General features: G+C 32.4%; 1 protein-coding gene across 1 annotated transcript in view; it reads right to left on the minus strand.

The window, feature by feature from the left end:
• Positions 1-18,294, minus strand: part of Nsun2 (tRNA (cytosine(34)-C(5))-methyltransferase Nsun2) — a 116,206-nt gene that overhangs the window by 23,574 nt on the left and 74,338 nt on the right. Inside the window, exons 9-11 of the mRNA XM_085813300.1 lie at positions 9,040-9,095; positions 4,030-4,104; positions 3,541-3,671 (exon numbers count right to left, since the gene is read on the minus strand). Coding sequence (XP_085669426.1) covers positions 3,541-3,671; positions 4,030-4,104; positions 9,040-9,095 — 262 coding nt within the window. The remainder of the gene's footprint in view (positions 1-3,540; positions 3,672-4,029; positions 4,105-9,039; positions 9,096-18,294) is intronic.

Here is an 18,294-nt window from a genome sequence, read left to right on the forward strand (position 1 = left end):
ACGAGGGTTGGAACTTTAATAGTGGCAACACAGCTGAAAAAACACTACGCAACAAAACCAAAGAATATCGCGTATACCACACGTGAACTACATACTGTAACAGCTTTAATATCGTTATTAATCTCTCATGCATTTGAAATAGATGAATAATAAATAATGTACAGATTACTGGCAATATTGAAATGCAGGTTTGAGAGCTGCATGCATTTTCTCGCACGAAGCATGTAATTATTTTTTTTTTAAATAAGTTTATAGAATATGTTTTCTCTTCTTGTTTGTATGTCGCCATTTTTTTTAGTGTTAAATAAAAGTTATTGCTGTGTTCCATCATTGGAGTTGCTTCATTTCGCCAAAGAAGCATCACAATACCTACCTTACCTCTCAGCAAAAAGACTCGTCGTGCCAACATCACGCACATGCAGAGTGATGTGAAGAATGGATCCTTGTATTAGCTTGCGGTCTAAAGTAAGTGTTGTCAGGATGTTTTCACAACAAGAACAACGATGTTGGATAAAAATTGAATGTGCCAGAGGTCGTACAGCACGACAGTGTCATCAAGGGCTTCAAGAGGCTTGCGGGGAATCTGCATTGCCTTACAGAACCATAGCAAGATGGGTGAAAGCATTCAATGAAGGATGCCAAAACGTGGCAGATATGCAGTGGCCAGGTCGTCCGAGTGTCAGCGATGCAGACGTGCAAGCTGCTGCCGCACTAATGGACAGTGATCGCCGCCAAACGATTCGTCAGCTGGCCGGACAAACAGGATTAGCGCATACGACTGTGCTGCACATTCTGAAAGAACGCCTGTCCATGAGAAAAACTGCTTCATGATGGGTTCCACATCAATTGACAGAAACGCAGAAATGGCTACGATACGATGCTGCCCAAACCCACCTGGAACGCTATGAGCGCGAAGGAGATGCTTTTTCACGCCATATTATTACGCTGGATGAGACTTGGGCCCAATTGTACCAGCCAGAACTGAAATGGCAATCAAACGAATGGCGTCATCACGGGTCACCACAACGTTAGAAATTTCATCAGAACCCCAGCAATGTGAAAGTTATGGTGATTCTCGTGTATGACTGTGATGGTGTCATCCTAACGCATACCGTTCCCCCACAGCAGACCGTCACTGTGCACTATTACTGCTCATTTTTGGAGCACAATCTCCGACCAGCTTTGAGAAAAAACGGTGACACTTTTGGCAGAATGCTCCTCTCATTTTGCATGACAATGCTCGGTCGCATGCAGTGCAAGCTGTGACTGATTTGCTCAAGCGATGGGCTGGGAAGTGCTTTATCGTCCACCATACTCCCCAGATCTAAGCCCTTGTGACTATGACTTAATTCCTAAGATGAAGGAACCACTTCGTGGCACTCGCTTCCAAACTGTTCCTGAGATTCTTGCGGCAGTAGACCGGTCCATTCAAACTATCAACAAAACAGGCGCTGCTACAGGTATTCTGCGACTTCCACATCGTTGAAAACGGGTTGTACATAATGCTGGTGACTATATTGAAGGACTGTAAAACATGGTGACATGAATCACTTTTGTATTCCTTGTAAATAAATAGTTGCCACTATTAAAGTTCCAACCCTTGTAATTGCATAGAACCATCCCCTGTGAAAAAAAAATTAAATAAAGGCCTTTGCTCAAAATACAGCATATATAAATACACTCCAAAGATGAAAAAATTGGCAAAATATGTAAGTACATAAATCAAATAAATATATCAAAATGGACAACTGAAAAAGTCTTAAACAACTTTTCACAATGTGGAGTATCAATAAACTCTGACTATATAGTTAAAAAACACCAAATAATGACAGAATGTTATTTATCATCATTACTCTTTTTATTTCTCATTTTTATTCTTTATGTACATATTCCTTTATGTTAAATTTCCAGAATAGAATCATTATTCGCTTTGGGTTGGTAGACCGCAGAACTTTTAGTCCTATTCAATTCAGGTTGAAGAGTGACCCCCTCCCCCCCCAAAAAAAAAACATTTCTTGCTTTGCTGCAAACTGTAACGGTTTCAATATTCAAGATTTTGTGGAGAAAGGGGAGAACCCCCAACTTCTGTACTGTATAATGCATTGGAAAAAAAATTTATTATTTTGACTATTTGATTACTTTCACTTTATTTATGCCATTCCGAATATTATTCCTTAGAAGAAAACTAATCTGTGTTAAAACACACCTACCCATTTTTGAAGTTTATCTATACTTCAGTAGCTACTGCAAATATATTATTATAAATATTCATACATATGCTCATAATATAAGCATACCGATCATAACAAATGCTAATATGAACTGACCACGTGGAATGAGAATGTAAATTATTAAAATCTTGATAGAAAAATCAAACTTGTGTAGTATATTGGGTGGGAGCAAAAGAATACGGAATGTACTGGAATTTTCTAGCGCTTTCGCAATTCTTTGACCAATAGAGCAATGTGCACCTGTCTGTACTCGCGTGCGCCAAAGGTTATGTTAATGCAGAGAAAGGGGAAAAAAGCTATTTCTGGGAGTATGATTCACCATCTGACGTTCCATATAAGAAAGAAAAGTTGTTTATTTAGTTTTGGCTTTGGTACGGCGGAAAATGTGTGTTAAAAAAAAAAAGCACTAAAAGCAAAAAATAACACTAAAAACAAAAAAAAAAAAAAAAAAAAAAAAGTGCTTTAGAGAAAAAGTAAGCACCTATAAGGGCTCTTATATTTTATTTTCAAATATAAGGACTTATAAGCACTTGTAAGGACTACTACGAACCCTGTATAAATAAAGAAATTTTGAATTATAAATTACTGTTAATAAAAATTGATTTAACAGCAAAGATATTCTGAAAAATAAATATTTTTTTTTTCAACTTTAAAGAACATAATAACTTTTCAAAATAACAAAAATCTAACCATGAAATAAGAAAAACCAGAAAATTCTTCCACAAAACCAGGAGTTTCCACGAGCCTTATGTGGTGTGTGAGAGCAGCATTTTAAAAGAAAACCAAATAGGCCTAAACTCATTTTATAATGCACCATTCATATAATAATAAGCCGAATCCAATTCGAAGATTAAGGAACAACGCAATCTGCAACATTAACTGAAATAGATAATTAGATAATTTTAGCTTAGCTCTTACCGTCTGTTATACATTAAACGCGCATGCGTAAAGATATTAGGCGCATGTGTTAACGCATTATGCGTTGACACATGCGCAGAAAGTTTGTAGCTTTGAGGTCCGGATTATTTAAACATAGCCTATCACAGTTGCAGCAAACAATATTCCAAACAACAAAAAATCAATTTTCTCTCCAAAAAAACAAACATCGGATAACATATAAAATAGTAAGCACTCATTTATATATTAACTATCATATTTATTTATTTGAAATTTAAATATAATTTTAAACGGAAAAAACCAAAATAATTTGAGAAATACTTCATGAATTATATAGCTAAACTAGGTATGTTAATTGCAATGCAAAACATTGATTGAATTATATAGATTATAAAAGGTTATAGATTCTTACCTTTAGCTTCCTGCAAAATTGTAGAAATTACAGCTTCATTCTCAATGGGATTTAAAGAACATGTTGAATATACAATTCGACCACTTGGAGCTAGCATTTCAAGCCCACGCCTCAGAATACGTAACTGCAAGCTAAAAGATCATGATTCAAAACTGTGCACTTTTGTGAAAATATCACAGCATAAATATATCTTCAACTTCTAACTTCATTACATACATATATGTCTAACTTCATATCATACATTCATATCTAACTTCATACTCACACACATATATATATGTACACAGAAAACATCTTGGTATTCATACATCAAATTTAGTTAGCCAATATTCTTGACATTTACTCTTCTACAAAATTACCATATTGGCCAGATTTCTGGCCATTAAAAAGAAATTAGTATGAAAATTAAACTTGCACAACTTTGTATTCATTGAACTGTAGCAATTAAATACAGGATTTTATATAAATTTCTGTAAAATTTATACTTACCCATGTAAATTATTTCCATTAGCTGCATTCCATTTCTTCCATATTTCAGCAGTTTTACGTATTGTTCCATCACCACTAGAAATAAAGCAAATTTTATACTTTATTTGTAAATAAATATAATATATTAAAAAAATTATTATACCTAAATAAGCAGTATTTTTAAATCTCTAATATGCTAAGAAAATAAGAACTATTAACGCTATTGATTATAAACAAGGAAATTAATTCATAAAAATACTAGCACTGTTACCCGTTTTTGTCAAGGAAACAATACTGACAGAAAAATAAAATGTTTATATATTAAGGTAGCAGCTCTCAACTTATGTAGGATTTGCACAAGTTGATACTATATAAAGAAAGGGCTGCAAATGAAGGTTATTATCCCATAAGGGCAGACATTTCAGTAAACGTGGTAGACACAAACATAGCAAAACAAAGCATTTTTAATTAAAGCCTTTAGTGGGGTTCGATTAAAGTTATACGAGATAATTAAAAAATACTTCAGTAAGTTTGAATACAGGAAATGTATGATCATGGTAGTAGTCAATAAAAGTAAAGCTTATTTCAATACAGGCTTTCATAAAAATATGGAGATCATACATTTCATTTGCATGGTATTTAGCATGCTCTGGGCCTGCACATATTTTTGTATGAGCTTACTATGATATTTCTCCAGCTCAAGCAATTTTTATTGCTCAAGACTTCAAAGAACACAAAGACAAACTTCTTTAATGCTTTCTCAGCATACTACAGAGGAAATGTTGTATCAGACTTTCAAATGTATTACAGAAACCATATAATTCTAATAATTTTTTTATTATTTTCCTCATCATTTTCATTTATCAATCTCTTCAACCTTTAAACACTATTTCTGACTTTCTAATTACCTCCAGATTTCTTTCAGAACCTCTTTGCAATAAAAGTAGAAAAATCCTGTTTCTGTTGTTTTATATGATTTCCTCATGTTGTTGCAAGCCTTCCTGTAGTTAAATATAAAATATATGTGGAATGAGGTTAGGATTGAAATAGAGGAAGGCAGTGGCATTTTAAAAGTATTTAATGATGAAAGAATAAACATGATTATGGTATGTACAGAGTGAATGGAAGTAAGATAAAAAGTTCGATTCATCATGAAACGGAATTACATCATCAAGCAACATTGTCGAGCGGTATAGTTCAGTTACATCCAGCGCCACGTCATAACCTCATCTGAATGGAATTCTCTTTCCATTTCCTCATGCAACTTGAAGAAGTATCTCGCTGCTGTAGCTGTTGCCAGATTCAGGAAAAGGCAGATGAGTTGTAGAAGCGAATTATCACATATATATCAAAAACAGGAAATGTACGTAATGCCATCAATAAACTTCGGGAGATATCCACGAGACTTTGTTTTATGAATAACTTTGTTGAGTGAACACAAGACTTTGTTTTATGTATACGTTTTTGTGGATGGCATCAGTTTTTGACGTTGCCATGCACATTCTGATCCGTATTTGCTTAAAGATATAAGCATTCTATGAATTGAATGTATTAATTGAATCATATATTGTATTTTTTTCTGTTTATTGATTAATATAATAGTACAGAATTCCTGCTTTAATTCAAGGAAACTGTGAAGCTGCTGATGTCAAGTGTTAATAAAACTGTTATTCGTCAAAAAGCATGTGCAGAATTCAAGTAGATAAAATTTATTTCTTTTTCTATAAATATTGAAAGTATAAACAGATTCTCTAATAATAGACTCACTGTGTCTAATTATTATTAAGGTTTATATACGTATATTACGAGCCTGCACAGAACAACCGTGGGCGGGTAGTCTCAGTGTAGTTCTGATTTTTGGTTTTCGATTTTTGTTACATATGCTTTGTTTACTCTGTTATCCCATCAGCACACAGCATTCTAATTAAATGATAGAATACACCCCAAATTCTCATTATAAAAAGAAAGAGAGAACTTTGGAATATCTCAAACAGGTAAAGCATATAAATAAAAAACTAAACTAAACTCAGTGGCACAACAGCCGTAGTGTCCCGAAATCTGCTATCTTGACCGTGGGCTCCGGGGTGCATAAGCATATGCTCTGAACAAGTGATCAGTTTTTCGCAAGACCCCCAGTGTTTACTCCCCAAGTGAACTTGGTACTCATTTTATTGACCCAAAGGATGGAAATCAATGGATGAAAGGCTGAGTCGACCTTGCCCAGCCCGGGGATCAAACCCCGGACCTGTGGTGCTGCTGCGCTAGCCATTGTGCCACCGGGCCTCCATATAAATAATTAATCACATGCAATTTATTTTTCTCAATTTTGTTTATTTATTTTTATTTTTATTTATATTTATTTATTTATTTATTTATTTATTTTTTCTGCAACTTCCAATGGCATGTTCATTCTCAATCTTCTGTTATTCTTTATGAAAGCAGCAAGACTTTAAATGTAATTAAAATTTTACTTTTACTTGATTTACCCTTAGAGATATTGCTGTTACACGATATTGTCATTCTAAATAATTTTAATTATCAGAAATTCAAATGCAAATATTGCTTCTTATCATTATTATATTATTATTACAAACATTATGAGTCAATTGCCATTCCTTTTTCTAAATCATACACTGTCATAAACTCATGGGAATTTTTTGCTTCTAAATACTTGCTTAAAAAAATGTATCATCGTAATTTGATTACCTGTTCTTATTAAGAGATCTCACTGATGATAATTATAAATATAATAAATGAAGTACTATCAAATACCTTTAAAAATGGCTAAAGACTTGATGAAAGCAGTTTATGTAATAGGGAAACAGAGCTTAAATTGCACTGAAGCCCTGCTCTGGTACTTTGTTTAGATAAATCTTAACTGTAGTGCACCATTCCTTAAATGAGAGGGTTCAAGCATTTCTTTTTTTTAAGTAAACCACAATTTCATTAGAAAACTCTTTGGATTTTCAAAAAATGTATTTTAACAATAAGTCAGCATTAAAAACCATTTCTAACTCCTGAATACATGTCTGTCTTTCTCTGGGAAACAAGAACTTTGATGAAAGTTGAGATGGCAGAAAAGCCCCATCTACATATCAGACTTATTCTCCAGGAAGTGCAATGAATTTATGAAACTGGGTAAATTTTTTGTTTTCTGTCGGCAGGATTGTGGTCAGAAAGTGTTGGACTCTTATCTCTTTGCTTTCACTCCTACACATCTCCATTAAAATAACCCATGGCATTGCTCTTTCACCCAAGAAATTTCTTCTCCCATTAACCCCTCTCTCGTGATCAAGGACATTACAGTGATGTACTGGTAGCTCACAATCAGCCACGCTCTAAATATTACTCAACATAGCCTGAACAGATGAAACTCTGTTACATTTATTTTAGGAATAAAGAAATAATAAGATAATAATTTAGAAGATGAATGTGGATCTGATTTGGAATTTTAATTAAAGTATGATAGTTTTGACTGGGCTATCTACCTTTGAGGAAGTTTGGGTTTTGATTAATTGCAGGGCACATGAAAACCATCAGCCTAGCAGAAGAGTTGTCTTCATAGAGAGCTCTTTAATGGAAATGGATTTGTATAACCTGAGAAAGACTGGGTTCTGATTAATTGCAAAGCGCATGCAAACCGACAGCAAAACAGAACAGTTGTCTGCATAGAGAGCTCTTTAACGGAAATCAACTTGTCTTCACATTATGCATATGAAAAATTCCAGGTAGCAAGTTTCTTGCTTAAGGCTGCTATCACACGTCATTTTGTTTCGGAAGAACAACTGTTTGGAACAATTTTTCTGCTTTGTCACAATAGCCAAACACCATAGATGCTTTGGGGTTAACACAGAAGAAACTGGTTCGTCATTACAAACAAGCTGATAGCATTCGAAGCTGATTGGTTGAAAACGAACAACTTGCAATTTTTTTGGAAAGGCAGGAAAAAGTCGCACATCTTTCTTTCAATACTAAACCAGGCAGAAAAATTATCAGAAACAGTTGTTCGTGTGAAACAAACGGCGTGTGATATGGGCCTAAGAAGTCCTTTTGCATGAAAATATACAAATTTTTCCAAAGCAAGGATTTTAAAGCAAGGATAAATACTTCTTTAAACTCAGGTAGATAAAAGAAATTTTTAGCATCCTAAATCATTATAAAGAGTTTTAATCAAAATCATAGTTTTTACCTAAATAACTTTTTCCCATTAAGTTGCTAAATTGGGGCATTAAAAATATATCACACTGCACTAAGCAAATATTTTATTTTCACCCCACCTTAATAAGTATCTAAAATAATCATTCCTGAAATATTACTCCGCATTTGATAATAAAGATTATGTGAATGGAAAATTAGTAATGCCTTATTATTACATGAAAGAAGCATTGTTTTATGTATGTGGAAGTTAATTTATGAAAATGGTGATGTTATTACACTTTTTTAACTATAATAAGTAGTAGATACTTTCTTATCAACACTTATGATCTAAAATTGTGTACAATATGTATATAAATAAATACCTAAATTAAGATTAAAAATACATTAAAAAGAGGAAAAAAAGCTAAAGAAGATACTTTAACAAACATGAATTGAAATTCATTAAAAAATAATTTATTAATAATTGTAGATATGAGTGTAAGTTAGTGATGTCAAAATAGAAGTAGGAATTATGAATTCTAAGAGATATAGAATGAAAAGGTAGACAGAGACAGAGAAAAATTCCCATCTCTCCCCCATTCGGCATGTGGAAATGCAGTTAGGGCAGTGGAGAAAAGATATTTCTTCATGGGTGACAAGGGGGAGGGGAAGGAAAATTGGGCGAAATGTCATTTTGGATGAAAGGATTATGTAAATGTCATTCCCCACTCTGGTACTGTTTCCAGCATTCTAATAATATAATAGATTATTATTATATATCCTAATAACAGGAAATAATAACACTTACTTATATCTGTATTTAGAGAATTATAACCAAAGCGTTAAACAAAACTACAAAAGATCTAATTGTAAAATCAACAAATACCTACTTACCTGCAAGGTACATCACATAAGATCCTATCAAATTTCAAATATGACATTTTTTCGTCCTAAAAAGAAAATTCAACAATAAATAAAACTAACTTTTTAAAATAATTTTCAGAATAAAATAATGATATCGAAAAAAGAATTTGGATTCACCAGGTTACAGCATACTCTTTTAAAATATTAAGGATTTCGCATATGAAGAGTTTCAGTGATGTAACACTGGAAATAGAAACTGTTAGCAATAATTTTACTTTAAGAGAAAGATAAATTTTATTAATAATTAACTAAAAAAAACATGCAATTAAATTTTATTCTGCCTGTTTTCCAATTCAATTGATTTCTCATTTCTAATACACTATATTTTAGATAAAAAAATATTCATTATTGGAAACCAACAAAACAAAAGAACTTAAACAAAAAATTTTAAAATAACCTAAGAAATGCAAACATATGTCCTACGCAAAAAGTCTACACTTATGGTGCTTTGAGGGGAAAAAGACAGCTTTTATTTACATAAATGATACCTCACTAGAAGACTTTGAATCACATGTAAATGATAAAATTTTCTTCAGTTAGCGGTAAGATTAATATGTAAGGAAATTGATCATGAAAATACCATTGATTTAAAAAAAAAAAAAAAGAAAAGAAAGAAAGGTTCCAGGTTTTAAATTACATCCAAAGGGGTGTTTTTAACATTTTGTATGCTACCTTTATTTATTAAATATCATGTTCTTTGCATTTAAACCATGAAATTCAGTTCAATAGCAAAGTCGCAAAATAATTTTAAAATGATCATATCTTTAGAATTTCTGACACACAGATCCGTGCACTGGAGATAAAAAAATTTTTTTTTTTTTTTTTTCTTGTAGAGTGTTGCCATTGCTCGCTTTTAAATTGTTGAGTTCGTTACTAAAAAATTCGTTAAAATTTTACAAAATATGAAATCAATAATAAAACAAATTCCAAATTTGGTCGTCCAGATGCCCATATTAATAGGAGGATTACGTCCTTCAAAATCCGATGGCTGTATGTAACCGTTGTTTTATCACAATGCGAGAAATATATATACATTTATGCAGATTTTCAATTATTTAATTTCTTCAAATATAATGCAGAACTCTAACATTTGGTGGCAACAGTTTGTTCGCCCTTTATAGTGATTAAACGCAAAACGAAAACAACAGTCCTTGAGGAACAAAGCTCCTTTGGACTACTTAAAATAATAATAATAATAATTTTGTAAAATTGATTAATTACTGTTCATTATTATAGAGCAGTGCTGTCCAATTTATCATAGCCCACGGGCCCTATTTTCTTCACCAAACATTTCGAGGGCCAAGAATGTTGATAAATGAAAAGTCAGTTTATGCTAATTAAAAAAATACTGTATTTATACTAAAAAGAAAATTTTAAAATATTCATAATATATTAATAAGAACATTGTGGCAGTAATTGTTTAGCAACAATATCTTTTATGTCCACATCAATATTTGTTGTGGTAAATCTGATTATATCTTCAAGAGCGGAATCTTTCAAACTGTTTCAATATTTTGACTTTATACATTTCATATCGGAGTATGCACGCTCGCAGATATATGTACTTGCGAACATTGATACAATTTGAAGTCCAAAATCTCTCAATTTTGGATATTTCTCTTTACAGGGTTCGTACACATTTCCTTACATGAAAATTAAGGACTTTTAAGGACCATCAAAGAAAAAATTAAGGACCTATCAGCAAAAAAAAAAAAAAAAAAAAAAAAAAAAAAAAACACGAATAGAATAAGAATTTTTCAGATAAAGCTATTATCCATACAAACGACTTCATGCTTGTAATTTCACTTTAAGAAACTAACAGAAGTGTGTATTATGCACTATTATTAAATTCAATTTAATACTTAACATAAAACAATTTGAAAATTAAACTAACTCCCTACAAGTTATGAAGTAGATAACATTAAATTAGGAACATAATTTCTTGAAAAACATGTATAAATGTATTTCACACTAATAACAGTCGCAGATATTTTAGAGATTTACATGATTGTTATTTAACTTATTTGACATTTATTTAAACATAGTCAACTACTATTATAATCACAATGTAAGAATATTTTGAAGATTAAAATAACAGATTTGTAAACATACAATTTATTTCCTTGGTTTTTTAAAAGATACTAGAATAATAAACTATACAATAAAAGATACAAAACATTTATACTTCTTTTAAATCTGAAAATTTTTCAGATATTTTAACATCTAATTTATTTATGTCTATTTCCTTTTCTTTAACTATTCTTCTAAGTTCATTTGCTTTGATAAACAAATCAATGTTCCTGCTGGTCTCGGCTTCATCTGCTAAAGCATCTACTTCTTCATTAATATCTTTAATGTCCCTTTGAAAAAATTTTTTCTTCTGCTTCATATAATCAATTTCTTCCTCGATAATATTTCTTTTCCTCTTTGAATTTTCAGATTTAGTTCAAGATTTTTGTTGTTCTAAATAATGCATATATTTAGACCTTGCAAAAGCTGCTGCTGATCTCATTTCTTTATTAATTTGGATATTAAGAATACCTTCAGAAAATTTTATGTAATCAAATACTGTGCATTGGAAAATGTATGATGAGTCACTTAAATTTTCAATTTCAATTGCTTTATTTACAGAGAAGCCCCTTTCCACAGAGGTCTGTCCATGTGACAAGATAAGAATCATTTTCCCTATTTTCCATACTTTTGAATAGTGAAAATCATGAAAATAAGAAGTGAGAAATGTGTCAAGAGAAAGATTTTGAGGATCAAAAGTAGAAAACTCACGTAAATTTGTCTTAACTACTTTGTCTAGAAACTCTCCAAACTGCAGCAGAATTTCATCACAATCATCTTGTAAAACACGTTTATTCCGCATTAATATCATTAGAACTATTTTCATTTTGTTCTGGGCTTTTTCTGGACTTTTAGCCATCAATCGTAGGTCTATACAAGATGCATTTCGAATAAGAGAATAATTTATTGGACATTTAGACATTAAGTGTTGTACCATTGTTAAGACACATTGTTGACCTTCTTGTTTCAATGCAAAACATTCAGCTTGTGAAATGCATTTAACAACTACAACAAAATAGAAGTTGCTAATATTTACCCTACATGCTTAAAACTAAATAATACAAATACAGTGCAACATAATGTAGTCTACCTTGATTTACATATTATTGATTACAATTTTATAAAAGTTTACGACAAAAGAAGAGAATTTAATTTTTCAACACTAAAATTAACCAACTGGAATTCAAATATTTCCAAAAGAGTCATCCTTAACACAATTTATTCACAGCTACTCAGAATAAGAAATCTGCAATACAACAAAACACCTTCAAGAAGAAATACTATACTTCGTAACTATTTTGAAAAATAACCTAATTCCTCAAAAAATAATTAAAAATACTTTAAAAAAGCTGGCATTAGCCTTACCAATTTTTAGATTTTTTGAGTTTTTGAGTGATATTTTATACTTAAAGCCAAATGGGACGGTATTAAAGTGGATGGCTGATTCTGAGAATCTAATGTAAAAATACAATTTATTATGTAGTGACAGTACAGATAATTTAAATGTAGTGACAGTACAGATAATTCCTGTCACTACATTTTCTTTCCTCCAAAATTTTGGCACAATACTTTTTATACTAGTGTTTAAATAGTTTTAAATTACTTTGATGGCCAATTTTACTACTTTTATTAACAAATCGGGCCTTTTCGTTTTTCATTGTAGATTGATCGCCCTCTAGCTTGAAGAATTACGACTTTTATTAACAAATGACTGTTTTTTTTCCATTTTACTCTTACTTTTGCGGCCATGTTAAGTAATTTTAGCTGAATTAGCCATTTTCACTTTTAGAAAAAGTTTTATTCTTCAAACAACTTGACTGACGCCATTTTGAAATCTTTCCACGTCTTCCAACCCCCCTTTGAATACTAGGGACAAGCTTCCACCAACGGACAGTCTAATCACATTGGCTGTTGCCCAGTGACATTGTTCCCCCTACTTACATCACACGACGAGTGGGAGAGCGTTGAAGGACACAGAGGGGAATTATAACCCCTTTTCAGCTTTGTTTCATGATGGAGAAGACTGCATAACCACAGGTCTGATTTTTATGTTTCTTTTACAAAAAATTTTTACTTGGTCTTAGCAAGACCCACTGTGTTTGTTTTCATTTAAATTTAATTTTAGATTTCTGAAATTTATAAAGGTTTAATTCTTTAAGCTAGCAAGTCCAGCCCGTAAGTTATTGTATATTTTGACTAATAGCAGACCGCTATTTATTTTTATCTTAGTTATTGCTGTACATAGTAATTGCATTTACATCTTTTAACACCTTAATGTGTCATTTTGTGCGGACGCGTCGGGAAATTGGAACAAAGAATTGAGACTAAAAAATTGTTTTAAGACAATTTATCTAACCAAATAAAAAATTTTGTAACGCAAATGTTTCAATTGTCTGTTTCGGCGAAACGCGTAATGGATTTAGCTTGGTTCGACGTTTAACTAGAAATTTCCCTTGAAAAGCCAGGTTAGACTTCGAATTCAGCTAATTTACCATTTTCCGCTTTATATTTTTATATATTTTTGTTTGTTTTATTTGTTTTAACTTGTTCCATCGATTGGTTTTTTTTATATGTTTTTACTTTTCACTTATCACATCGATAGGTATTTTACTGTATTTTTTGCCATTACTAGTTTCCAACGATTAGTATTTTACTGTGTTTAATATATTTTACATTCTATTTCGCTTGTAGCCTAATTTTTCACCCTTCAATGACATTGTTTTTTAAAAAAATGTGTTGAACTTTTTCTTCGAGCCATAGCTCCTGGTAACTTTTTGGAGAGCTCTCTACAATTTCTCATTTCCTTAATTTTGCAGCATATTGCCGAAAAAAAAATTTTAGACCAAATTGGTCTTTCATTATTGTAATTACTACCTAGCTTGTTAATATATACATATATATATATAATAAGAAATCTATATATATATAAAGAAAATTTTTACTATATATATATATATATATATATAAACAGCACAAAGTCCGAGATCCGGACATCCAATATCTGGAATGATCTGAAATCCGGACCTCAAAGCCACCACCAACCAAATTTTTAGGGCTTTCTTGGAGGGAAGGGGTATGCTTTACGCATGCGCATTAGATTTTTTTCCTCATCATAAAAAAACATGCCGGAAATCCCGATTCTTAATCTCAATTTGGCACTAAATAAAATATCTCATTACTGAAGAAATAATTATTTTATCATAAATTTGTGCGATTAGTAACTTGACTCCATAGCTGCGTATCTGCTTGGCATAATCTCAAACCGAAACATTTGTTGATTTTACACCAACTAATATTTTATATCCTTGATGCCGAAATCGCGAATCATTATTTATTGTATTTTGCTTTCATCACCGCATGTTTATCAACGGATGACAACTTGAGTGATGACTCATGCAGCGACGCCAAATAACAGAGTAATATCAGATTACAGATATAGGTTTAATGCGCTAAAATGTTGATAAGGGGAGATTTAACAGAAATTTCTTTCCTTATGCTAAAAATAGATTTTGTTAATGATACTCATAGGAAAAATGATTATATTTAGTGCTATTTGAATTAAGAATAACTAATTTGTTATTCACATAAAGCCAGAACCAGCGCCAAAGCTCGCATGGCCGCACCAGGCGGCAGAAAAGTTAAACAGAAGTTTTTCATTGCGATGACAATGCCCCAATCATCAATCAATTAACGGATGGCGAAATCTGTAGTATGGTTCTAAATCCAGAATATACAGCTACAGATAGTGAAGAAAGTAACAGAGAGGTTACTGAAAGAGAAAAAATTTTGATTGACGAGTTATTCGGAATTCTTGACACAGCAATGACAGGACTTGAACAATGGAACTTAATAACTGAACAAGAAATTATATGTCTAAAGTATTAGAAGAGAAAACAAATCAAACAACTTACATTGAAAGAAATGTTTAATAAAGTAAACATATAAATATTAAGCTCTTTTTCTTTTGTAAATTTTGATACCCTTTAAATCATAAATGCTTCATTATTTCATAAATCACAATTTCATATTTTCAATTTTATAATTTCTATGTGCCATCTTAGTAGATTTAAAATGATCTAATATCCGGAAAAATCTCAAATCTGGGATCGCCGAAGTCCCGACGAGTCCAGACATCGGACTTTGTACTGTATAAATATATAATACGGAATGTATATTTTCAGTTAAACTTCTACCCAATAACTTTAGTAATTCGTGAAAGTTAATTTTGCGTCTAGTTAATTCAGGATAATTAGTTTCAATTAGTTGTTTTCAGCTTTAAAAATATTTAAAAATTTTTAATTAGTTAGTTGTTTTCAACTAATAATTGTATCGCCACTAGCAAAAATAATACATAACTATCAACAGCAGGTTTTTTTTTTTTTTTTTTTTAAATCGCTAAAACTTTATATATGTCCCATTACTGCTCATCCCAAATCCCAAACACACACAAGTCTATGCAAAACAAAATCTATGCACAAGTCGCCAAATCCTTTGTGCATAGGATGAAACCAAATACTTAATTGTCTATTGAAGCTTTAAAACATATTTCCAAACTTCACTTTTTCTTGGCTAGCGTTACCGAATTTGCCCTTGGTGACCTAAAATCGAAATGGAGCCAACAGATTTCCCGCGAAATCGATAACAGACCCTCTGCAGAAATAAACTCATAATCCCGATATCCCATGTATATATGTGCAAAAGAGAATAAACTCCGTAGAAGGTGATAAAAAATTAATTTATGGCTTAATTCAAACACAGAAATTAAGCTAAGCAAAAGCATGTAAAAACAAATTGAAATGATAAAACGAAACTTGTCTTTCATGTGAATTTTCAGCGCTGACTCTCCCATTCTAGAAATTTCAATTTGTTTCAGACAAAGACCATATTTAGCCTTATAAGGATTGTCATCCATCAATATCCAGTCTTTGTAATTAGCTTGATGAAGCCACAGTTTATTGAAAATGCACTTTCCAGGCATCTCGTTCCTATTGGCGTCGGAAGGGTTGTGGCCTTCCAGGTTGAGACTGTTCTAATTTTGGCAAATATTTTCAGAATCCCCCCCCCTTTTTTTTTTCTTGAGCCCCTTCATCATCACTTTCGCCTCTTAAAGAACTTCCAGCTTAACGCTTTAGTCACAATCTGCCTAAACTTATGGATAACACCTGTTTCGAAAGATTGGGTGAATAGCCAATCAGACACTAATACTTTCGTTCTAGGGTAGCTAATTGTTTTTATATCGTTTGCCAACAGATCCGCCAACAGATTGGTTAAGAGCCGTGTAATTTTAATTCCATATTCATGAGAAATCGCAATTCACACTTAGAAAGGCTGAAGATTCATTACAAATTCTTGTTCATTACAAATGATAAGAAATGTCAAATGAGCAAAATTAAGGACCGTTTATTCATTTTGACCAAAATTAAGGACTTTTAAGGACCGTACGAACCCTGTCTTTATCTAAAAATTTGAATATTTCTATTCCAGTTACTCTACGAGATGTAAAAAATGAGTCAGCCTCCAGGTTGCATAATTCTATTTGACATTTAAGATCAATAGTAATTGGATCACAAAATAAATCAATAGATGGTTTAAGATAATCAAATTGAGAAAATCTTTCATTGTAATTTGTAATTAGCATATCTAATTTTGGTAGAAATATTTTAAAATTCTTTTCTATATTACATTCCTTCCTTTCTTCATAGATCTCTTTGCAAGATTCAAAATGAAATAAATTATTTTGCTCCAAATTAAACCTTAACAATTTTAATTTGTTTCTAAATCCAGTAACATATTTATAAAGGCAACACACATTTTGATTTTGTCCTTGTGTTTTGGCCTCCTCGGACCAAGGACCAAGGCGTTTGAATTACGGAGTACCTTTGCAATTAAATGCAATTACCTCCACATCATCGTTCAGAAAATTGGAATGGATAAGAGAAAGCATTAGCTAAAGTTTGTGAAAGAAGCAGTTAAGCAAAAATCAAGATTCGTTAAGAGTCCTCTTGTTTGGACACAGGAGGAAAGAACAAGCGTTGAACACAATGGAAGGCGTTTAGCCCCCCGTCGCGAGTCAACTGCTTGCTCTCAGATACAATAGGAGAGGCAGCCGGAACGCTCAGCGTGAATGGTTGCCATGGATACGAGTCAGCTGATGGAGAGAGGCGCGAAAAACCGGGCCCGGGAAAGGTAAGGTAACTGTATTCAAGCTAAGAGCTAAGAGCCTTGGGGTGGTCGGGGTGGGGGGACGAGGTCATTGACCAAAGAAGGGAAAGAGTCGAAAAAGCGGTTGCTGAGGGAGAGAATTAAAGTAAGCTGTACGGAAAAAAGGAATAAGCTGTGAGCGGCGAAGAACCGAAGGGTGAATTTGTTGAAATGCAGCTTGTATTGCAGAAATGAAGCTTTAACTGATTGGAAAAATGATCTAATAATTTTTAGGAGCAGATGGATATTAACATTTTAAGAAGTTAAAGTTATTTTGTTAAAATTAAAATAGTTTTTATTGAGATTTAAGTTTTTAATGATTAATATATTTGAAGAATTACATGCTATTGCATTCTAAATTCGTCTGGCAGCAGAGTTTTTATTGAGATTTAAGATTTTAATGATTAATATATTTAAAGAATTATATGCTATTGCATTCTATATTCTTCTGGCAGCAGAGGTCTTGGCAAGGGTGGGTATATATATAAAAACAGCAGCACGGTGTTGGTTTCGCGAAAAACTATGCCAGATTAGGTCTGGGGGGTAAGAATAGTTAAGTGTATGGCCTCCTCGGCCCAAGGCCCAAGGCGTTTGACTTCCGGAGTACCTTTGCAACTTAATGCAATTACCTCCACAACATCGATAAGGAAACTGAGTTGGATAAGAAAAAGCAATGGCTAAAGGAGAGATGAACAAACCATTAAGGGTTTAAATAGAAAGAAATGAATAAGGAGTCCGCATATGGGACGAGCAATTCTCTCTGCTTTCAGCTTGTAATTTAAGATTGAAAGAGAGAAAGGAGTTAGTTGAGGCGAATTCCGGAACGCATTGCGTTTATGGAATCAGAAAGGTTGGAAGACAATCAGCCGGGAAACATAATTTTCCAGGGCTTGGGAAAGGTAATATTAGGTAATACGGTCAGCCGCAGTGATAGCTAATGCCTTGGGGATGAGC

This window comes from Stegodyphus dumicola, chromosome 3, assembly GCF_044657685.1.
Source record: "Stegodyphus dumicola isolate Sdum_Otavi_A_Nest chromosome 3, ASM4465768v1".
NCBI lineage: Eukaryota > Metazoa > Arthropoda > Arachnida > Araneae > Eresidae > Stegodyphus > Stegodyphus dumicola.